At 48.7% G+C, this 23,652-nt stretch overlaps 1 protein-coding gene across 2 annotated transcripts in view; it reads right to left on the bottom strand.

The window, feature by feature from the left end:
* LOC115931016 (ATP-binding cassette sub-family C member 6-like) overlaps positions 1-23,652 on the bottom strand; it is a 61,967-nt gene that overhangs the window by 35,086 nt on the left and 3,229 nt on the right. For both annotated transcript variants that reach the window (XM_055365715.1, XM_063699589.1), the window contains exons 5-10: positions 19,494-19,619; positions 17,357-17,418; positions 13,885-14,016; positions 8,516-8,719; positions 7,106-7,283; positions 4,573-4,734 (exon numbers count right to left, since the gene is read on the bottom strand). In XM_055365715.1, the coding sequence (XP_055221690.1) occupies positions 4,573-4,734; positions 7,106-7,283; positions 8,516-8,719; positions 13,885-14,016; positions 17,357-17,418; positions 19,494-19,619 (864 nt within the window). The remainder of the gene's footprint in view (positions 1-4,572; positions 4,735-7,105; positions 7,284-8,515; positions 8,720-13,884; positions 14,017-17,356; positions 17,419-19,493; positions 19,620-23,652) is intronic.

Below are 23,652 nucleotides of genomic sequence, written 5' to 3'. Positions count from 1 at the left end.
GCACGGTGGATCATGCCTGTAATCCCAGCACTTTGGGAGGCCGGAGGCAGGCGGATCACCTGAGGTCAGGAGTTCGAGACCAGCCTGGCCAACATAGTGAAACACAGTCTCTACTAAAAATATAAAAACTAGCCAGGTTTGGTGGTGGGCACCTGTGATCCCAGCTACTCGAGAGGCTGAGGCAGGAGAATAGCTTGAACCCGGGAGGCGGAGCTTACAGTGAGCCACGATCGCACCACTGCACTCCAGCCTGGGCGGCAGAGTGAGACTCCATCTCAAAAAACAAACAAACAAACACTTGCTTTCACTTTATGGACTCGCCCTGAATTCTTTCTTGCATGAGATCCAAGAACCCTCTCTTGGGATCTGGATCAGGACCCCTTTTCTGTAACACAGCTGCAGATCCCGAAGGTGGTCAGACTTGGGTCCTAAGATGGGGATGTCAGGGAATCTGATAAGGGCAGCCACCAGGTCCCAGGGATCTGTGCTCATGGGGGTCTGCTGTGTCAGGAGATGCCTGCTGAAGGTGGGGTCCTTCAATGTCAGGGAGGGAAACAGCCCTCTTACACGATAGGGAGAGAGTTATATTCAAGACAGATTGTGCACACACACAAGTGGGACTGGGGGGTGTTCCCAGCCACAACAGTAAAGTTGAGACCTATGGAATCAGGACCTGGTTCAAATCCTGACCCTGAGAGTTTTGAGTGTGGTCTTGGGGCAAGTCACCTCCCTCAGGTGCAATTCTCTTGTCTGCAAAATGGGAATAGAGTTGTTCTCATTTGGCATTTTCTCTTATTGCGTTTAATTATTTTCCTAATCTTCATTTCATCCCTCGCAAGGGTTGTCAGATTTAGTAAATCATCATACAGAATGCCCAGTTACATTTGAAGATAAAGAGTGAATAAGGTTTTAGTCTAAGTCTCGTGAAATATTTGGGACATACACTGAGAAATTCTTCCGTTTGTCTGAAACTCACACTTCACCGAATGTCCTGTGTTTTCTCTGGCAACCCTGCTCCCCCACCAACGTGGTGATTTTGGGATAGTTATCTTCCCCCTCTCAGCTTTGGTTTCTATATCTGGAAAATGTGGAAGTGGGGGGTAGAATAAATGATTTTTAAGTTGCTGTGACTTTCTGAGATTTCTTCACAGGTTATTTGGACCCATTCTCTTGACAAGCCCACCCCAACTCCAGTCTGTGTGCCTCAGTTTCCCCTCTCATTCCTTAGGAACACTACGTTTATTTATTTATTTATTTATTTATTTATTTATTTATTTTGAGATGGATTCTTGTTCTGTGACCCAGGCTGGAGTGCAGTCTCATGATCTTGGCTCACTGCAACCTCCGCTTCCCAAGCGATTCTCCTGTCTCAGCCTCCTGAGTAGCTGGGATTACAGGCGTGTGTCACTCGGCTAATTTTTGTATTTTTAGTAGAGATGGGGTTTCACCACGTTGCCCAGGCTGGTCTCCAACTCCTGGCCTCAAGTGATCCACCCACCTCAGCCTCCCAAAGTGCTGATATTACAGGTTTGAGCCACCCCACCTGGCCCGGGAACACTATTTTCTAACCTTGGGCCAGTTTGTTTCATTTATGGGGCAATGGCGCTACCTAGTGGCTGAATGGAGAAGTGCCCAGAGGGTAAACAGCCCACAGCAGGGCTTGGAAAAACACTCAAGGAATGTGAGCAGAAGATGAACATCTCTGTCTGGGGGAAAAATGGTATCATTAAACTGTAGCAACCTCAGTGTCCACTCCTCCTTCACCAAGACCTCACGGTGATGTTAGGAACTGTCTACCAAGAGGCAGGAAAAGTACACAAGCGAAGTAACATGGTGCATTATCTATGGATACCTTGTTGGTCTCGTCTAATTTTTTTGTTTTTTTTAGAAGGAGTCTCGCTCTGTCGCCCAGGCTGCAGTGCAGTGATGTGATCTCAGCTCACTGCAACCTCCACCTCCCGGGTTCAAGTGATTCTCCTGCCTCAGCCTCCCTAGTAGCTGGGATTACAGGCACATGCCACCATGCCTGGCTAATTTTTATATTTTCAGTAGAGACGGGGTTTTGCCATGTTGGCCAGGCTGGTCTTGAACTCCTGACCTCAAGTGTTCTGCCGGCCTTGACCTCCCAAAGTGCTGGGATTACAGGCGTGAGCCACCGTGCCCCGCCTGGTCTCATCTGATTTTTAGCAACGGTGGGGTCAACCTGATCAATTGCCCTGAATTTTCCAGTGTTCTCCCTCTCTCCCTCTCTTTCTTCCTAATGATGACATTTATGTACTGCACATCAAGCCCTGTCTGAGTGCCTTATGTTGTAATTGCTAAGCACCTGCCTATTGTTTGCAAGGCCCTGGAATACAAGGTGAAGACACTGGAAAAGGTCCTGGCCCCTAGCCCTAGCAAAAACAATCATATGCATGAGCATTCGAGGTTTTTTTGGAATATTCAGCAATTACAATCAAAATGCCATTAACAGTTTTTACAAGGCCAGGCACAGTGGCTCATGCCTGTAATCCCAGCACTTTGGTAGGCGGAGGTGGGCAGATCACCTGAGGTCAGGAGTTCAGGACCAGCCCAGCCAACATGGTGAAACCCAGTCTCTACTAAAAATACAAAAATTAGCCAGATGTCATGGTGCACGCCTGTAATCCCAGCTACTCAGGAGGCTGAGGCTGGAGAATTGCTTGAACCTGGGAGGTGGAGGTTGCAGTGAGCCAAAGTTGTGCCATTGCACCAAAGCCTGGGCAACACAGTGAGACTCTGTCTCAAAAAAAAAAAAAAATCAGAAGGATACTATTTCATGACATATGAAAATGATATGCAGTTCAAATGTCAGCATCCATAAATAGAGTTTTATTGGAGGAATACCATGCCTGTTTGCTTAGTATGGTCTACAGCCACTTCTGCACTCCAAGGGCAGAGGTGAATATTTGCAGGAGAGATGGTGTGGCCTCCAGTGTAAAAAGCATCTACTGTCTTATCCTTTATGGAAAAGTAACTAATGATAATATTACAAATACCTACAGGGTGCAGTTTTGTGCCCGGCACCCTTTTAAGTGCTTTCTACATATGGACTCGTTTAATGCCTCAGCCCCTCTGGGGCAGGAGTGCTACTGGTAATTATGATCCTCATGTTGGAGACAAGAACAGGAGGCACAGAGAGAGTAGGTTCCTTGCACACGGATTCACAACTGGTAAGTGGTCAGAAGGAGGATTTGAGCCTAGGCAGTTCCCGATACAGAGTCTAATTTTATTTTTATTTTTATTTATTTGTTGGAGACAGAGTCTCACTCTGTCACCCAGGCTGGAGTGCAGTGGCATTATCTCAGCTCACTGCAACTTCCACCTCCAAGGCTCAAGCGATTCTCCTGCCTCAGCCTCCTGAGTGGATGGGGTTATAGGCACCCACCACTATGCCCAGCTAATTTTTGTATCTTTCAGTAGAGACGGGGTTGGCCAGGCTGGTCTGGAACTCCTGGCCTCAAGTGATCCACCCACCTCAGCCCCCCAAATTGCTGAGATTATAGGCATGAGCCACTGTGCCTGGCCCGGAGTCTGATTTTAATTTAAAAAAAGAAAATCCTATACCACAACATTAAAGGAATGAAGTTGGAAAGTAAATGTTTTGTTTGTTTTGTTTGGTTGTTTCCTGATGACTACTTTGTGTTTTTTGAACACTAAGTAGCAATTTTTTCCCCCTAAAATGTTCTCCTCTTGTGTTTTGTGGACAGTGGCTATGGTGGTTACTGGTAACTTCAAAACATGGTTAACTTGCCTACTGGGTACCCTAATAGCACATGGGGAAGTAGCAATGTCATCATCATCATCATCATCATCATCATTGTACAGAGGAAACTGAGGCCCAGAGAGGGTGAACTTCCTGCCCAAGGCCAAGTGAAGGTCATCCTTATTGAGGACTTTTCCCATTATATCAGACAATAGTAGGCAAATGGAGACAGGATTGGAGGAGGAGGAGAAGGAGGAGACGGGGGTGGAAGGGGAGGAGAAAAAGGAGGAGAGGAAGAAGAAAGGGAAGAGAAGGAGAGGGAAGAGAGGGAAGAGAGGGAGGATGGTAGAGGAGAAGAGGGGAGAAGGGAAGAGGTGGGAGGGAAGATGACAGGGAGCAGAAAGGAAGAAGAAGGTGGAGCAGGAGAGAGGAAGAGGAGGAGGAGGGGGAAGGAGGAAAAGGAAGGGGTGCAGGAAGAGGAGGGGGCGCGTGGGCAGAAGGTGGGAGAGATGCAGGAGGAGGGAGGGTGCAGGGAGGGGTGCAAGAGGGGGGCAGGAGGAGGAGGCTGGGGCAGGGGGAGAGGGGAGGAAGCCTTATAAGCTTCTATACCAGGAATGGAATCCAGGGTGATGAAGGCAGAACAAGGGTAAAACCTTTCATGTGCCTCTCTGACACCAACCTGGTTCTCCCACAGCCTCAAACTTGCCCTAACCCTGGGGTCACAGCGGACCTCTTCCAGCCTCTTGAATGCTAAGTCAGGAGGAGGAAGGGTGGGAGGGGGAAGGAGGAGGGGGAGAAGGAGGGGGTGGGGGACTCCATTCAAATCCCGTCTTCCTCCTCTCGCTTACCTGCCAGAGATAGACGAAGCAGACCACGATCCAGACGAGAGGCAGCCACAGCCCGTTGAGGTAGAGGACGCTCTCGGTCAGCCGCTGCACGTCCACGGACACCAGGTTGACCACATCACCCACCGCACTGGCCTTTCTGGAGCCACTGGACAGAGCCAGGACCTGGTGGGTGGGCAGAAGGACAGAAGTAAAGTGGGGAGGCCGGGGCAGAGGGATGCCCCAGGTGGCTTCTCCACCCACTGAGCCCCACTTCACGCGTCTGCGAGGTGGGTGAGTAAAGTCTCTTAGGCCAACCTCTCAGGGCTCTTTGAGGATCCACAGAGATGACAAAAATGAAAATCCTCCAAGATCCCTAAAGCACGGGAGGCATAATAATGAATAACATGCACGAAAACACCAGATTAACACAGATAACGGTGGTCATCTGCCCAGTGCTCACCATGTCGCAGGCACTGTGCTAAATGAACAGCCTTATCCTTTCCCGGGGTGCTCACAGCCATGAATGGTACCAAGCAGGCACTACCATATTCATTCCCTCTAATGCCAGGCCAGGTGCAGTGGCCTCTGCCTGTAATCCCACCACTCTGGGAGGCTGAGGTGGGAGGATTGCTTGATCCCAGGAGTTCGAAACCAGCCCGGGCGACATAGTAAGACCCAATCTCTACAAAATACTTTAAAAAATTAGCCAGGGGGCCGGGTGCGGTGCCTCATGCCTGTAATCCCAGCACTTTGGGAGGCCGAGGTGGACAGATCACCTGAGGTCAGGAGGTGAAGACCAGCCTGGCCAACATGGTGAAACCCTGTCTCTACCAAAAATACAAAATTAGCCGGGCATGGTGGCGCACACCTGTAATCCCAGCTACTCAGGAAGTTGAGACAGGAGAATCACTTGAACTCAGGGGGTGGAGGTTGTAGTGAGCCGAGACTGTGCCACTGCACTCCAGCCTGGGCAACAAGAGCGAAACTCTGTCAGAAAAAAAAAAAAAAAAAGCCCAGAGGTTAGAGAGGAGGGATCTGATCTCATCAGGAGATCAAAGAAGGCCTCCTGGTGGGTGGGTGGGGAATAGGAAGATCAATGCCTGCTCGCCAGGCGGCCTTCCTCTTAGGCTCAAGGAAATGTGGACTCTTAAGACAGGATAGGGCACACCCAGCTCTGGCATGCTCAGGGGAACAGGAGCCTGGGACGCAGCACTCTGGCAGGACAGCATCAAGAGCTGCCCTCTCGGCCACCTAGGAGCTGTCCCCTCTGTCCCCTCCTCCCCTAGGTGACAGCTCAGGTGTCAGGGAATGACACTTACATGGGACAGGACCTGCCCTGGCTCAGATGCTCCATACCCCACAGGAGCCAATACCTCTTGGGGCAGCAGTCCAGGGACTTAGCTTCCAGAGTCCCCGGAAGGGACAAGAGCCACTGCACAGAGAGAAGTCTAAAGCTATGGCCTCCAACCAGGTATTCACAGTCAATGGACAGAACTTCCAGCCCAGATGCAATTTGGGATTTTTTTTTTTTTCTTCTGAGACGAGGTCTTGCTCTGTTACCCAGGCTGCGCTACAGTGGCGTGATCTCAGTTCACTGCAACCTCCACCTCCCGGGTTCAAGCGATTCTCCTGTCTCAGCCTCCCGAGTAGCTGGAATTACAGGCACGCACCACCATGCCTGGCTAATTTTCGTATTTTTAGTAGAGATGGGGTTTCGCCATGTTGGCCAGGCTGGTCTTGAACTCCTGACCTCAAGTGATCCTCCTGTCTCAGCCTCCCAAATTGCTGGAATTACAGGCGTGCACCACTGTGCCCAGCCTAGGGGTCATTTTTACCACAAGCAGTATTGTCTGGAAACACAGCTGACAGGCCACCTTATCAGAAGGTTAATCCTTTATCCTCAAGGGGGAATGAGTGGAAGTTAAAATCAGGCTCAAAAATTAAAATTAGATTAGGGGGAGTAGAAGTGGTGTCTAGGCAGTAAGAACAGCTGCAAAGGCCCCAGGGTGGGTGGGGGCCTGGAGTGTTTGAGGAACTGAAAGGAGACCTGTGTGGCTGGAGGAGAGTGAGCATGGGAGGAGGTGACGGGATGAGGTCAGAGACACCCTAGGGACAGATCACACAAGACCTTACAGGAATAACTAAGGAGCTGAGACAGATCACTTGAGGCTAGGAGTTCGAGAACAGCCTGACCAACGTGGCAAAACCTTGTCTCTACCAAAAATACAAAAATTAGCTGGGCGTGGTGACACGTGTCTGTAGTCCCAGTTACTCAGGAGGCTGAGGCAGGAGAATCACTTGAACCCAGGAGACGGAGGTTGCAGTGAGCCGAGATCGCACCACTGCACTCCAGCCTGGGTGACAGGGCAAGACTCCGTCTCAAAAAAATAAATACATATAATAAAGAGAAATAACTAAGGAAGTGAGAATGTATGGTGAGTGACTCTAATAAGCAAGGACTGAATGCGTTCTCAGCTGCTGATAACATTACTGCCTGCTCAGGGATACTGCTTTTCCTGGCTGGGAAGACCTGCCCTTGTCCCCCAGGGCTCACCTTTCTGTACACCAGGCCAGTGATGGCCGACCGCAGCCTCATCTGCAGCACCTTGAGCCTGTACATGTTCTGCTGCTCAAACAGCGTTTGCAGGCAGGCCGAGAGGAACATCAGCACGGCGAGGAGGTAGCCCTTCCAGGCTGGAGGCTTGGGATCACCAATAAACTCCAGGAAATGGCTTGCAGGGGAAGGAGGGAGAAGGTACAGCTGGTGAGAGGAGGTGCCTAAGGGTGTTGCCTTTGCCCAAACCAGTCCAGATGTGGAGGATCAGTCGGCCCAAACTAGTCCAGGTGTGGAGGATCAGTCAGTGTGGTTTTTTTTGCAATAATGGTCTTCATTATTTCCCCCACTGTCCATACTCCTTTTCAATCTGACTGCAGCTCCTCAAGATCAAGAGGTGGAGTTTTTGTTCCCACTTGTTATAGGCTAAATCGTGTCCTCACATAGTTTATATGTTGAAGCCCCGACCCCCAGTACCTCTGAATGTAACTGTATTTGGAAATAGGGCCTTTAAAGAGGCAATGAAGTTAAAATGAGGTCATTAGGCTGGGCCCTAATCCAATCTGACTGGGGTCCTTTTTAAGAAGAGGAAATGTAGACACACAAGGAGACACCAGGGGGCGCAAACAGAGGAAAGACCATATGGGGACACAGGGAGGAGGTGGCCAACTGCAAGCCAAGGACAGAGGCCTCAGATGGAACCACCTTGCAGATACTAATCTCGAACTTCCAGCTTCGAGAATCATGATAAAATACATTTCTGTTGTTCAAGCCACTCAGTCTCAGTCTGTGATGCTTTGTTATGTCAGCTGAGCAGACACCACTTGAATCTGGGCTGGCTACAAAACCGGCTTTGGCCAACAGAGTACAGTGGAGGTAAAGCCATGCTGGCTCTGAGCCTAGGCCTCAAGAGAAAATGTGGTTTTTGGTCTATTTCTTAGAACCCTCCCAAGCACCCACATGAACAAGTCTGAGCTAGCCTTTTGGAGGATGGGGACCCACATGGAGCAGAGACAGCCATCCCAGTCTCAGATACACAACTGCAGGCACATGAGAAAACCCAGCCAAGAAAAGAAGAACCACTCAGCTGAGCCCAGCCCACATTACTGACCCACATTACCATGAACTAAATAAAAGAATGTTTGTCATTTTAAGCCACTCACTTTTGGGGCATTTTACAGCAAAAACTAATTGATGCAGTCAGGTAAGAGCTTGCTTATTTGCCCTTCTGGGGGTCAGTCACTTTCTCATTAATCCATTTCCCTTCCTCAGTATCCTTCTCACCCACCATCCAGTGTCCCGAGCACCAGACGTATAGGCAGAGGCAGGAGAGCTGAAGCCCCCTGGCCCTGGAAGGATGCCACTAAGAGACCACCCACCTTAGCAGGGCACTTGAGGTCTGGGACTCACCTGAGCAGCTTGGGGACAGTGAACCTGAAGACATCACTGATGACGAGGCTGAGGGTCCCCAGGAGGAAGGTAGAATGGAACACCTGCCAGATGGCCTTCAGCAGTGGGCGCCACTGGCTCCCTTCTTGCCGTAGGAAGGGCTCGGTCTCTGGAGCCTTCATGCCACTGCCGCCTTTCCTTTTAAATGCTATTGCCTTGTTGTGCCTGAGGGGAAGGGAGAGGTTAGCTCTGGGTCCCATTTTATACTCTCAGCCGCCAGCGGCAGGGCCAGGCATTAAAGGGTTGTTTTCCCAACAGTGGAGATGGGTGGGTGTGGATCTAGCCTGGCTCCCTCACCTGTTCCTCCTTATCACCCTGAGTACCCACTTAAGAGGCAATCATGGGAGTTGGGGGGCAGGGCAGGAGGGCACTCTGAGGCCTCTTAGATGGCCATGGGAAAGCACACCTGTTGAGCACCTACCATGTGCCAGGCACTCCCCAGTCATCCTAAGACCCCCTGAGAAGCCAGGTGTTGTTCCCATTTCACAGATGAGAAAACTGGGGCTCAGAGAAGCGAACTTGCCCAAGGGCACACAGCTGAGAAGTAAAAGAACTGGAATTTGATTCCAGCTCTCTGCCTCCAGAGCCCATGCACTTTTCTTTTTTCTTTTCCTTTTTTTTTTTTTTTTTTGAGACGAAGTCTTGCTCTGTCGCCCAGGCTGGAGTGCAGTGGTGTGACCTCAGCTCACTGCAACCTCCACCTCCCAGTTCAAGTGATTCTCCCACTTCAGCCTCTCGAGTAGCTGGGATTACAGGCAAGTGCCACCATACCCAGCTAATTTTTGTATTTTCAGTGGAGAAGGGGTTATGCCATGTTGGCCAGGTTGGTTTTGAACTCCTGACCTGAGGTGATCTGCTCGCCTCGGCCTCCCAAAGTGCTGGGATTACAGATGTGAGCCACCACACCTGGCCTCTCATGTACTTTTCAACCTATCGTGTTGTCAACCTGGAGGAAGAACAGCACCCCGTCCCCAACACACACAATCAGCCAGCCCTTAGGTGGTTTTGAACTGGTGGAGAATCACGGCTGATGGGCATGGGGCCTGGTGCTCTAGCTCTGGGTGAAAGTGCAGACAGAAGCTCAGGCTGCCTCAAACTAATAAGATCCCCAGCCTTTGGCTATAACCAGGGGCCACAGAGAAGAGCCAAGGTGAGGGAGGGAGAGGAGGAGATTGGGGAGGCCCGAGGGCCCCTGTGAGGCAGGTCAGAAGCCCTGGGCCAGAAAGGAGAGGCTGGGGCGATGCAGCTGCTGACAGTCCGGTTGCTGTGTGGTCCTGGGCGGGGACACTGCTCCTCTCTCTGTGTGTGAGAGGATGGGTGTGGTCCCCCGCTGAGTCCCCTGTGGTTCTGACAACCTATAAGGTTATCAGTAATTTATTTTTCTTTTTCTTTTTCTTTTTTTTTTTTTTTGAGACGGAGTTTCGCTCTTGTCGCCCAGGCTGGAGTGCAGTGTAGCAATCTCGGCTCACCGCAACCTCCGCCTCCTGGGTTCAAGCAATTCTTCTGCCTCAGCCTCCCAAGTAGCTGGGATTACAGGCACACACCACCATGCCTGGCTAATTTTTGTATTTTTGGTAGAGACAGGGTTTCACAACGTTAGCCAGGCTGGTCTTAAACTCCTGACCTCAGGTGATCCACCTGCCTCGGCCTCCCAAAGTGCTGGGATTACAGGTGTGAGCCACCATGCCTGGCCACTTATCAGTAATTTCAATCCCCATTACGGATCTGTGACCCGGGGCCACGTGCTGGGATCAGCTCTTTACACGAAGGAGCTCACTGACTCCCCTGGATCCCCTTGCCAGGTGAGCATTATGAGGTTCTCCATTTTACAGAAGGGGAAGCCGAGGCTCTGAGAGATGGCGACAGCCGCCCGAGGTCACACAGCAAGGGCAGAGCAGGGATTTGAGCCTAGATCTTGATTTATGGTTCGTAGAGGGTTTCTTGTGTACTAAGGACCCCCAACCTCACCATAATAAAATAATAATAAAAAAAGAAGCATAAGAAAAAACCTCTGGTGAGCTCAGGTGGCCAGACCCTTCAAGGCCAAGGTCTCTGTCCCACATTATTGGTCTGATCTGGTGTTTGGTTTGGCATCTATGGAGCGTTGTGGTTCAGCTCTGTTACTGAGTGGGTGTGGCCTGCTGCTCACAAATATTTTGGCATTTGGATCTCAAAGCCAAGAAGATGCCCCTTCCATACAGAGAGCATCCCTGCCCACCCTTTCCTGTTTGATCCTGCCATTTAATTCATTGCCTTCACAGCCATGCCCATGGCTCCAACCCTCTCTTTGTCTCGTTAGAACCCCAGGTGGGTAGACTTTGCCTGTGTTTTCCACCAAGATGTCCCTAGTAGAGTCCAGCTCCTGCACACAGTAGGAGCTCAATAAACACTTGTCAAATGAATGGGAAAAACAGATTGAGTGATGTGTGCAAAGGGCCTAATAAGAGTGCCCCCCGCACATACTGTTATAAAAATTTATAGAAGGAAGGAAGGAGCTTGGCTGGGTGGACAGAACTTGGCTTTGGAGCCAGGAGACTGTGGTTCCAATGCCTGCTCTGTCTCCTCTCCTCTGAGCCTTAGTGTTTCCATGTGCAAAATGGGGTCGGGGAAGAGTTCATGGAAAGTTTTCTTTCTGGCTGAGGTTTTGCTCAGTTCTATTTGAGCTGTTTGCCCCAGAGAGTCAGTGTGTTCAGCCTGCAGGCTCCATAGCAAGTGTTTTCCTCTCCTGCAGGTCTCACCTCCCATCAAGGAAGATGTCCAGATTGCTGTCTGACGTCTGGTCTCTGGACTGAAGGCCATTTAGTGCAGATCTCACAAATGATGGTGGGGCAAGGCAGGCGGTATGCATGAGTGGCATGGGCAAGGTGTGAGTTGGGGGATACAAAAGGGAGTGGTGGAGGCCGGGCACGGTGGCTCACACCTGTAATCCCAGCACTTTGGGAGGCCAATGCGGGCGAATCACCTGAGGTCAGGAGTTCAGGGCCAGTCTGATAGCCTGAGCAACATGGAGAAACCCCACCTCTAATAAAAAATACAAAAATTAGTGAAGCTGACTTGACCAGCAGGTGGCTGTTGTGTGGCCTCTCAGGAGGACGCCCTCTCGCTTCCCCCAGTGGTTGCAAAATACTTCAGAAAGAAAACCAAAGTTCTCTGTGGGTGCAGTTGGTTGTTTCAGAAGCTGACGGAGCCTGGTCTTTGAATAACCCCATCTTTCCCCTTTCTTTCTGTCAACTGTTTATGGGAGGATTCTCAAACTGTTCTGGAGAATGTTTCTACCCTTTAGTTCTAGTGTTGGGTGACCTGTAATTTTCATGTTGGCTGGGGATGCCAGGAGTTGGCAGAGGCTCCTTCCAGAGCCCCTGTGGACTGGATTCTGCCACTTCCGTAAAATCATTTAAAAGTAGAGGGTGAGTCAGGTGCAGTAGCTCACATCTGTAATCCCAGCACCTTGAGAGGCCAAGGCAGGCAGATCCCCTGAGGTCAGGAGTTCAAGATCACCCTGGCCAACATGGTGAGACCCTGTCTCTACTAAAAAAATTTAAAAATGAGCTAGATGTGGTGGCACACGCCTGTGGTCCCAGCTACTCAGAAGGCTGAGGCAGGAGAATCGCTTGAACCCAGGAGGTGGAGGTTGCAGTGAGCCGAGATCATACCACTGCACTCTAGCCTGGGTGACAGAGCGAGACTCTGTCTCAAAAAACAAACCAACCAACCAACCCAGTGAAGGGGGTCCAGCAAGCCATGCCTGGGGTGAGAGAGAACTGATGTTTTGGTTCTCTCACACTACTTATTCTGTTTGGAAAAACACATGCCCTTCCTTTGTGGGAACAGCCCCTACCCACTTCTGTGGCTCTGAAGGGACCACCAGTCATGGCACCAGCCCCCTGGGCATGGGATTGGCCCCTGACAGGCACATGACTTGAGCCAGGCCAATTAGAGGCCTTCCTTGGGATTTACTATATGGACGTTAGGAGAGAGATGCTCTCTTATTCTGCTGGAGTTTGCTGAACTTGCATGGGAAGGGATAGGCCTTATGGAGAGACCAACACATAGATAATAGTTGGGATGGGAGATGAAAGGAGAGAATCCTGACATCATTTGAGTCCCCTGATCCAGCAACACCTGAGGCTAGATCCTCTTAGCTGTGTGAGCCTATAGTATCAATCTCTCTCTCCTGTCTCTCTTAATGTGTGGGATTCAGCCATCTGCAACAACTACCACAAAATCCCGGAGTATGCAGGGAACTTCCCACAGAGCTAACTTCCTTTTTTGTTCTGTCTCCTGAAACACCAAGGTCCGGTGAGGTTAAGCAACGTGTCCAAGATCATCACTATTTGAAGGCAGGGCAGCATTTAACCCAATTTTATCTAATCCTATGCAGGCTCATTTATCTAGACCAGAGTTTCTCAAATGAGGCATCCCAGGCTCTAAGGGCTGCAGAGAAGTTTCCAGAGATGCCACTGAGGGCAGGAGTGGACAGAGTGGATAACTCCAAAGATCTTAACACCCTGTGGATGACTAACAGTGCTTGAGCACTTCCCATTTGCAAGACATTTGCAAGTTCTTTTCCATAAATCATCTTTTTTTTTCATCCCCATAAGCTATGAGCTGGGGCTAATGACATCCCCACTGAACAGATGAGAAAACTGAGGCCCAGGAAAGGAATTGCTCAGGTTATATAGTAAGTGAGCAGCTGCTTGTTTGTTGAGTCACCTCCCAACCCTCCACCCCGGCCTTAAAATACCTCTTCTGTTTGCTGCCTGTCATTCTGCCATTTCCCCATTTGTAGGAACCTGTTTGTTCCCCGTTTGTAGGAACCTGTGATGCATTCTGGGAGGAACCATATCTTGAGCCTGATACTACTTAGTGGGATCAGCTGGAAGGCAAGGTGGGGAGGCGGCAGTGCAGCCAGAGTAGCGATGGGGGCTGGACTGGGGGTCAAATGATGAGGTTTTTTTGGTTTTTGTTTTTGTCTTGTTTGTTTGTTTTTTTTTGATACGGAGTCTGGCCCTGTCACTCAGGCTGGAGTGCAATGGTGACATCTCCACTCACTGCAACCTCTGCCTCCTGGGTTCAAACGATTCTCCTGCCTCAGCCTCCTGAGTAGCTGGGATTATAGGTGCCTGCCACCACGCCCAGCTAATTTTTGTATTTTTAGCAGAGATGGGGTTTCACTATGTTGGCCAGATTGGTCTTGAACTCCTGACCTTGTGATCCGCCTGCCTCGGCCTCCCAGAATGCCGGGATTACAGGCATGAGCCACCGCACCCGGCCAATGATGAGCTTTTCTGAAGGAGCATCAGGTGAGTTCTTGACCTCCACCCACTTACCTCCGGGCTGCACTGTGGTTCCTCATCCACTCCTTTTCAAGCCAGGAAACAAGTTCTTCTGAGGAGTTTTCTCTCCCAAGCGACCAGAGGTCTTTTGGTCTCAGTGGCCTCCTGTATCCCCTCCAGACCAGGCTGCAAAAGAGGGGCACCAGGGAAAGCTTTTCCTGCCATTCACCCCTGCAGGATCCTGGCCAGGCGAGTAGCTGTGTGACCCTGGGTAAGTCACTTTACCTCTCTGTATCTCTACTGGCCCCTGGGTAAAAAGAAAGCAATTCACTAACCCCCCTAATGTCTGCAGGGCATTTCTCGTTTCACAAAGATTGTCTCATTAATTCTTACATGAACCCATAAGGTTAGTTATTATTGTTTGTTTGAGATGGAGTCTTGTTCTGTCTCCCAGGCTGGAGTGCAGTGGTGCAATCTCGGCTCACTGCAACCTCCACCTCCCAGGTTCAAGCGATTCTCCCACCTCAGCCTCCTGAGTAGCTGGGATTACAGGCACCCACCACCATACCCGGCTAATTTTTGTATTTTTTGTACAGATGGAGTTTCACCATGTTGGCCAGGCTGGTCTCGAACTCCTGACCTCAGGTGATCCACCTGCCTCAGCCTCCCAAAGTGCTGGGATTACAGGCATGAGCCACCACACCCAGCCTGTAAATTAATAGTTTATAATTGTATAAATGTATGAGTATATTATTATAGATCTATTTTACAGATGGGGAAGGAAATAGAAGTGCAGAGAGATTCAGTGGCTAAACCAAGGGATAGCCCTTGGCAAGGGAAACAGACATTTCCCTGGGAATCAGAAGTCCGTTGACCAAAACTATCATTGTAGAAGAAGCTTGAACTCCTCCCTCAGCTTTTTTTTTTTTAATTATTATTTTTTTTTTTGAGACGGAGTCTCACTCTGTTGCCTAGGCTGGAGTGCACTGACGTGATCTGGGCTCACTGCAACCTCCGCCTCCCTGGCTCAAGCGATTCTCACGCCTCAGCCTTCTGAGTAGTTGAAATTACAAGCCACCATCACACCTGGCTAATTTTTGTGTTTTTAGGTGGTGTATCACCATGTTGGCCAGGCTGGTCTCGACCTACTGGCCTCAAGCAATCCTCCCACCTCAGCCTCCCAAAGTGCTAGGACTACAGGCGTAAGCTACCACACCTGGCTGATTTTTATGTTTATAGTAGAGATGGGATTTCGCCATGTTGGCCAGGCTGATCTCGAACTCCCAGCCTCAAGTGATATGTCGGGGTTGGCCTTCCAAAGTGTTGGGATTATGGGTGTGAGCCACTGTGCCTGGCCTCAGGTCTCTTTAATCTTTCTGATGACACCAGCCAGAAGGTCTTGCCTGGTTCTGGTCTCTGACTCTTCTCTAAGCCTTACCAAGTTCCCTTTTCTTTTTTATTTTTATTCTTTTTATTTTTTTGAGATGGAATCTCACTCTGTTGCCCAGGCTGGAGTGCACTGGTGTGATCTCGGCTCACCACAACCTCCACCTCCTGGGTTCAAGTGATTCTCCTGCCTCAGCTTCCTGAGTGACTGGGATTGCAGGCTCCCACCACCACACCTGGCTAATTTTTATATTTTTAGTAGAGATGGGGTTTCACCATGTTGGTCAGGCTGGTCTCGAACTCCTGACCTCAGGTGATCCACCTGCCTCAGCCTCCCAAGGTGTTGGGATTATAGGCGTGAGCCACTGCGCCAGGCCACCAAGTTCCCTTTTCTAATGCAGAGCCAACTTGGGGAAGCAACCGTTCTGACATAGAAATTATTAACGTGGCTTGATTTTCCCTGAAATTGTTTTTGGAGTTCTCCTATATGGCAAGTGATGCTATAGATTTTTCCTATTTTAGCAGTGATAGAGAGTTTCTTTTTAAAAACAGTTTATTCAAGTAAAAAAAGTGACTCAATTTAGTTTTTGCCCCAGTAGGACAAAAAAGCATCAAGAGTGGTCCATAAATGCTTAAGTTTGGGAAGCAGGGGCTGGACCCCCCAGTAGAGCTGTTTAGAAAATCTCTAAGCTCTTTCTACCAGTTCCACACATTCAAAGCCTGATATTTTTCATTTATTTAATAGCCATTTAGGCCGGATGCGGTGGCTTATGCCTGTAATCCCAGCACTTTGGGAGGTCGAGGGGGGTAGATCACTTGAGGTCAGGAGTTTGAGACCAGCCTGGCCAACATGGTGAAACCCGGTCTCTACAAAAAACTACAAAAATTAGCTGGGCATGATGGCAGGTGCCTGTAATCCCAGCTACTCGGGAGGCTGAGGCAGGAGAATTGCTTGAACCTGGGAGGTGGAGGTTGCAGTGAGCTGAGATTGTTCCATTGCACTGCAGCCTGGGCAACAAGAGTGATACTCTGTCTCAAAAAAAAAAAAAGAAAGAAAGAAAGAGAAAATGAATAGCCCAGGCACAGTGGGTCACGCCTATAATCCCCAGCACTTTGGGAGGCCGAGGCGGGCAGATCACCTGAGGTCGGGAGTTTGAGATCAGCCTGACCAACATGGAGAAACACTGTCTCTACTAAAAATACAAAATCAGCCGAGCATAGTGGTGCATGCCTGTAATCTCAGCTACTCGGGAGGCTGAGGCAGGAGAATCGCTTGAACCCAGGAGGCGGAGGTTGCAGTGAGCCAAGATAGTGCCATTGTACTCCAGCCTGGGCAACAAGAGTGGAACTCCATCTCAAAAGAAAAAAAAATAATTACCACTTAAACTCATTATTTGCCAGGCCCTGTTCTAAGTGCTTTACAGATCTTATCTTATTTAAGCTTCACAACCCTATGAGCTAAGTGCTATTATTAATCCCATTTTGAAGGATTGGAGACTGAGGCACAGAGAGGTTAAGTAACTTGTCCAAAGCAACACAGCTAGGAAGTGGTAGGGCCAGGATTCAAATCCACATGTCATGTGCTACTGAGGTCTGAATGCCGTGTGGTTGGGAGGGAGCACATCCTCAAGTGCCTTGTGAGCTGGCCCTGGAGAAGCAGCTATTTTCTCAATCTGCCTGGAACCCTCTAGAAAGTAGACACTTGCTCCTTTATCTCCTCACCCCTGGGGCTTAGCACATAGTAGCTGCCTATTAAATGTTGGTGGAATGACTGAAATCAAGTATTGGAGACAATTCTATTACTATTAAGCACCTGCTGTGTGCAAGCACTAAGCACTTTCCGTCTCATGCAGGTTGAGTCATCCCCATTTTACAGAGGGAAAACTGAGACTCCGGAGGTTTGCGACACGGCCTGCTAACAGGCAGAGCCGGGATTCAAATCAAGATCTCACTCCAGTGAGTGAATGGGAACAGGATGCAGATGGTAGACACTGAACACGAAGAAGAAAGCACTGAGGCTGGGATGGAGAAAGACTTGCTGGCCTTTGTAAGCACAGGGGAAGGGCCATGGCTGGGAATCAGAGCAGCAAATGCAGGCGGGTGAGGCACCACCCCAACCCTTCCGTGCGACTTTACTTACCCAGAAACCCACCAGAACGTGGCTTTGGAGGGGAAGGCTGCCCCAGTCTCTGGACAGGGGTTCTGCAACAGACAAAAATGGAGAAGGGAAGTATGTGGCAAGGGTAGGAAGACAGGACGAACTGTGTATTATTTTTTTTCGAGACAGGGTTTCGCTCTGTTGCCCAGGCCAGAGTACAGTGGTGTGATCTTGGCTCACTACTACCTCTGCCTCCTGGGTTCAAGCGATTCTCCTGCCTCAGCCTTCCAAAGAGCTGGGATGACAGGTGTGCGCCACTACACACAGCTAATTTTTTGTGTTTTTAGTAGAGACAGGGTTTCACCATGTTGGCCAGGCTGGTCTCAAACTCCTAACCTCAAGTGATCTGCCTATCTCGGCCTCCCAAAGTGCTGGGATTACAGGCGTGAGCCACTACACCCAGCCCTGACGGTGTATTTAGTACTGAAAGTAAACATCGAGGTGCCCTGTCTCCTTGCCAGGGGTGTACACCAGTGAGCTTGGTGCTTCCCAGCAGGCAGCGTAAAAAGAGGTTGGGCCACAGGCCTGACAATGTCCACAAGGTAAGAACTAACAGTGGCTCAGAAGAACAACTATGATTATACTGAAACCAAAACCTTGCTTTGCTTCTCAAAAGGAAGGACACTGCATAATGAAGAAATTAGATCCTTGACAATATCCCTCGGCAAATGTTGTGAAGACAGACCTGTTGTGCGATATTTGTCAGGTGCTCCAGGAAGATTACAACAGTCTGTACTCTTTACCAATAAGGCGTGAAGGTGCCCATTTCACCACGTTTTTGCCATCGCAGCTTATCAATTTTTAAATTTTGTTGCTACTCTGGTAGGTACAAAAAAGATTCCTATGATAGTTTTAACTATTCTCAAGCCTTCGAGCAATTTTTTTTTTTTTTTTTTTGAATACAGGGTCTCGCTCTGTCACCCAGGCTGGAGTGCAATGGTGCAATCATAGCTCACTGCAGCCTTTATCTCTTGGATTCAAGCAATCCTCCTGCTTTAGTCTCCACAGAGCTACTCTGTAGTGGGACTACAGGCATGCACCACCACACTAGGCTATTTTTAAAAACCTTTTTGTAGAGATGGGGTCTCACTACATTGCCTAGTCTGATCTAGAACACCTGGGCACAAACAATCCTCCTTCCTCGGTCTCCCAAAGTGTTGAGATTACAGGCATGATCCACTGCATCTGGCCCCATTTGAACATCTGTTTATATGATGTCAGATCAGTCTCTTCCACAAAAGAATTGTTTCTTGATTTCACAGACTGCTTCAGTGTTACCTATTGTAAATCTCTCAATCTCTCATGAGCTTCTTCTATGGAGCACTTACCCCAAGGGTAATTTTCTTTTTCCTTCTTTTTTTTTTTTTTTTTTTTTGGTGGAGTTTCGCTCTTGTTGCCCAGGCTGGAGTGCAAATGCACAGTCTCGGCTCCCTGCAACCTCCACATCCCGGATTCAAGCAATTCTCCTGCCTCAGCCTCCCGAGTAGCTGGGATTACAGGCATGCACCACCATGCCTGGCTAATTTTTGTAATTTTAGAAGAGATGAGGCTTTACCATGTTGGCCAGGCTGGCTTTGAACTCTCGACCTCAAGTGATCCACCTGCCTTGGCCTCCCAAAGTGTTGGGATTACAGGCATGCGCCACTGTGACCATCCAATTTTCAACATATTTGTTTAATTTTGTGACCAGTGTCTGGTTCCCCTGCTTGACCAGTAGCTACGTGAGAACAGAAACTCTATCTGCTTGTTCACCATAGATCCTTATGCCCTTGCTAGGGCATAGCGGGGGGTTGGCAAACTATGACCAAATCTGGCCCACTGCCTGTTTCTGCAAATAGTGTTATTGCAACACAGCCATGCAATTTGTTGACATATTCTGCTTTTGCATTCAATGGCAGAGTTGAGTAGTTGCCACTGAGATCACTGTATGGCTCACAGAGTCCAAAATATTTTCTCTTGGCCCATATAGAAAAAGTCTGCCAACTGTGGCATCGAGTAGAAATGCGATACACTTTTTGCTGAATGGCTAAATGAATAAAAAATTAAAGACTTTTGGTCACCTGGGGGAGACTGAGACCTCAAAGTGGAACAGGAATGAGGTTGGAACTTGGTGACTTACAGATTGCTGGGGGTCTTCAGGGAAGAAGGGGGGTTGATCCACCAGGCAGGACAGCACAAACTGTGCCACCACCAGAGACAGGCATAGGTAGGTGGACAGGTGGCGGACAGGGTCACTCTGGAAGCCCTGTGGGAGGGAAAGCAGAAGGTAAGGAATGGAGACAGAGGAGGGTGCTCAGAGGAGAGAAAAGGTTTCTTATCTGGGGTCAGTGCTCACTCTGGGGACCAGGGCAAGAGTATTTGAAAGCCAGAGCCCTGGCTTTCTTAGCGGTTCTAATTTTCTTTCTTTTTTTTTTTTTTTAAAGACAAAGTCTCACTTGGTTGCCCAGGCTGAAGTGCAGTGGCATGATCTCGGCTCCCTGCAACCTCTGCCTCCTGGGTTCAAGTGATTCTCCTGCTTCTGCCTCCTTAGTAGTTGGGATTACAGGTGCCCACCACCATGCCTGGCTAATTTTTTTTTAAATATTTTTAGTAGAGATGGGGTTTTGCCATGTTGGCCAGGCTGGCCTCAAACTGCTGACCTAAAGTGATCTGCCTGCCTTGGCCTCCCAAAATGTTGGGATTACACGCATGAGCCACCACGCCCAGCAGGTCCTAATTTTCAAATACCCAATTTATAATATTCTGTCTGTACAAATGGTGGGCCAGGGCTGTGTCTGGGTTTTGTCCTTAGCCACGTGATGATTGGCCACAGCTGCTGGGACAATGAGATGAAGAAACAATTTACCTTCTTCTTTGTGCCACAAAAGAAATCCTTTCTCCATTCCACCCTCTACCCTAATCTTCAACCCTGCTCCCCCTTGGCCAGGGTTCTCTGGTTTGCAGAGATGAGAGCTGGTTTTATTGAGCACTGACCCTGCCCTGGGCACATGCGGCATTCTTGCCATACACAGTCTCATCAGCTGGAGTTTACTTGCTTCCTTTGACTCATGGGGAAACCAAGGCTCAGAGAAGTGGCAGCACCTTGTTCAAGGACACGCAGATGATCTGGTCCAAATTGTGATGCTCCTGCTGCCACACCACAATGATTTTTGCACCTTCTGCCCTGTCATCTGGTAAGAAACACCCTAATTTTCTTTCTTTTTTTAATTTAAAGCATTTTTTATTTTTTAATTTTAGGTATATGTGTGTATGTGTGTGTGTGTGTGTATACTTTTTTTTTTTTGAGACGGAGTCTTGCTTTGTCACCCAGGCTGATGTGCAGTGGCATGATCTTAGCTCACTGCACCCTCCGCCTCCTGGGTTCAAGCGATTCTCCTGCCTCAGTCTCCTGAGTAGCTGGGATTACAGGCATGTGCCACGACCCCTGGCTAATTTTTGTATTTTTAGTAGAGATGGAGTTTTACCACGTAGGCCAGGCTGGTCTTGAACTCCTGACCTCAGGTGATCTGCCTGCCTTGGCCTCCCAAAGTGCTGGGATTACAGGCATGAGCCACCGTGCCCAGCCTGATATATATATTTCTGGATGACGTGAGATATTTCGATACAGGCACGCAATGCATAATAATCACATCAAGGTAAATGAGGTCTCCATCCCCGCAATCATTTATCCTTTCTGTTACAAATGATCCATTCTACTCTTGTAGATATTTTACTTTTTAGTTTATTATTGAGTTGGAGTCTCACTCTGTTGCCCAGGCTGGAGTGCAGTGGCTTGATTTTGGCTCACTGCAACCTCCGTCTCCTGGATTCAAGTGATTATCCTGCCTTAGCCTCCTGAGTATCTGAGATTCCAGATGTGTGCCACCATGCCTGGCTACTTTTTTTTGTATTTTTAGTAGAGACAGGGTTTCACCATGTTGCCCACGCTGGTCTTGAACTCCTGACCTCAGATGATCCTCCTGCCTCGGCCTCCCAAAGTGCTGGAATTACAGGTGTGAGCCACTGTGTCCAGCCTCTTTTAGTTATTTTAAAATGTACAATCAAATTATTATTGACTATAGTCACCCTGTTGTGCTATCAAATAGATATTATTCTTTCTGTTTTTTTGTACCCATTAACCATCCCCACTTCCCCCACCCACTGTCCTTCCTAGCCTCTAGTAACCTTCCATCTACTCTATATGTTCATGAGTTACATTGTTTTAATTTTTAGCTTTCACAAATAAGTGAGAATATGTAAAGTTTGTCTTTCTGTGCCTGGCTTATTTCACTTAACATCCATGTTGTTGAAAATGACAGTACCTCATTCTTTTTTATGGCTGCATAGTACTCCATTGTGTATATATACCACATTTTCTTTATCAGTTCATCTGTTGATGGACACTTAGGTTGCTTCCAAATCTTGTTTATTGTGAACAGTGCTGTAATAATCATGGGAGTGCAGAGATCTCTTCCATGTACTGATTTTCTTTCTTCCTAGGTTTTTTGCTTGTGTTCAGGCGTGTGATTTGTGCAGAACTGACCCTACTCCGAGGCTGGGTGGGTGAATGAGGCCTGGCCAATGAATACATTCTAGTCTTTCGGCTACCATGGCAGGGTTAGGAATGCACATAGCACCCCATGCTGGGTACTTGAGAGCTGGAACTATCGGGAGATTCTGCTGGCTTTGCTACATGCTAGAATGTAAGTCTGAAGGTATTGGTAGCTCTTCTTGCCACTCCATTGGAGAATCAAGCTAACATGGCAGAGCCAAGAGGCAGAAGTGGAGATCTGGTGATGGTACCTGGTCCCAGGCCTGGATCAGTCATGCCTGGGAGATCCCAAGGGTATGAGCTAATAAATGCATGAGCTAATGAACCCCCTTGACTTACCCTTTTCATTAAGCTAGTGTGAACTGAGGTTTTATGGCTTTAAACCAGAGCCCTAGTTTTAAATCATGATTCCTCTACTGGATTTTATACTCTTCTAGTTTTGGGGTTTTTTTTTGGCAGATAGCAGACAATTGGATATTCCAATGACAATATGGCCCATCTTCCCTAAACTCCCACTGTTTTCCCCACTGTTTCTCTCAGAAAGTTTGTTCTGAATTTGCCTGAGATGAACTCGGGCTCTGCACTTCCAAGCTTTGTGGCCCTGAGGCCGTCATTCCCTTCTCCTAGCCTTAGTCTCCCTCATCTTTAAAATGGGATGGCTAGAATTCATCATTGGCTGGGGCACATTGGCTCAAGCCTGTAATCCCAGCACTTTGGGAGGCTTAGGTGGAAAGATCACTTGAGCCCAGGAGTTTGAGACCAGCCTTGGGAACATAATGAGACTTTGTTTCTATTTCTATTTAAAAAAATAAAGAAGAACCCATCACTGTGAACTCTTGTGAGAATCCAGTGAGGAGACGTGTGTAAGTGCCTGCCACAGTGCCTGGCACATGGTTGGAACCCCAGAGTGTATATGGTCCCAGTATTATTGTTTCTATGCTGTGTCCCAAAAAGCTGACTTATGTCAACTGCGGGAGCCCACCATTTCAGAAATTACTGAATAACCTGTGGAATTTCCCCTTAGTTACAAAGGTTACTCTTTTAAAAACTCTGTCCTCGGTCAGGCGCTGTGGCTCACGCCTGTAATCCCAGCACTTTGGGAGGCCGAGGCGGGTGAGTCACTTGAGGTCAGGCATTTGAGATGAGCCTGGCCAACATATTGAAACCTTGTCTCTACTAAAAATACAAAAATTAGCTGGGCATGGTGGCGCATGCCTGTAATCCCAGCTACTTGGGAGGCTGAGGTATGGGAATCGATTGAACCCGGGAGGTGGAGGTTGTAGTGAGCCAAGATCGTGCCACTGCACTCCAGCCTGGGCAATAGAGCAAGACTCTGTCTCAGAATGAACAAACAAAAAATAAAAACTCTGTCCTTAAGGACAGGGTGATGCTTCTCTACCTTCTCCTTTAGGGGCAGGATGGAGTAACCACTGGACTGAAGAAATGATCTGTGAGTCCAGACGTGGTGGCTCATGCCTCTAATCCCAGCATTTTAGGAGGCTGAGGTCAGAGAATTGCTCGAGCCCAGAAGTTCAAGATCAGCCTGGGCAACAAAGCATGATGTTGTCTAAACAAAAATAAAATAATGAAGTAAAATATCTGAAACCTGCTGCAGCCTGTTCATTGGTGTTAAGATAACTCCCTCTCCCAGAAGCCTTGGCTAAGCACTCTGTCGAGGCCAGTGCTTCTCAATAGGTGGGTGACTTTGTCCTCCTCACCCCCAGGGACACTTGGTAATATCTGGAGA

This window comes from Gorilla gorilla, chromosome 18 (genome assembly GCF_029281585.2).
Source record: "Gorilla gorilla gorilla isolate KB3781 chromosome 18, NHGRI_mGorGor1-v2.1_pri, whole genome shotgun sequence".
NCBI lineage: Eukaryota > Metazoa > Chordata > Mammalia > Primates > Hominidae > Gorilla > Gorilla gorilla.
Note: the sequence above shows the minus strand (reverse complement) of the source record. Positions and strands in the feature narration are given on the sequence as shown.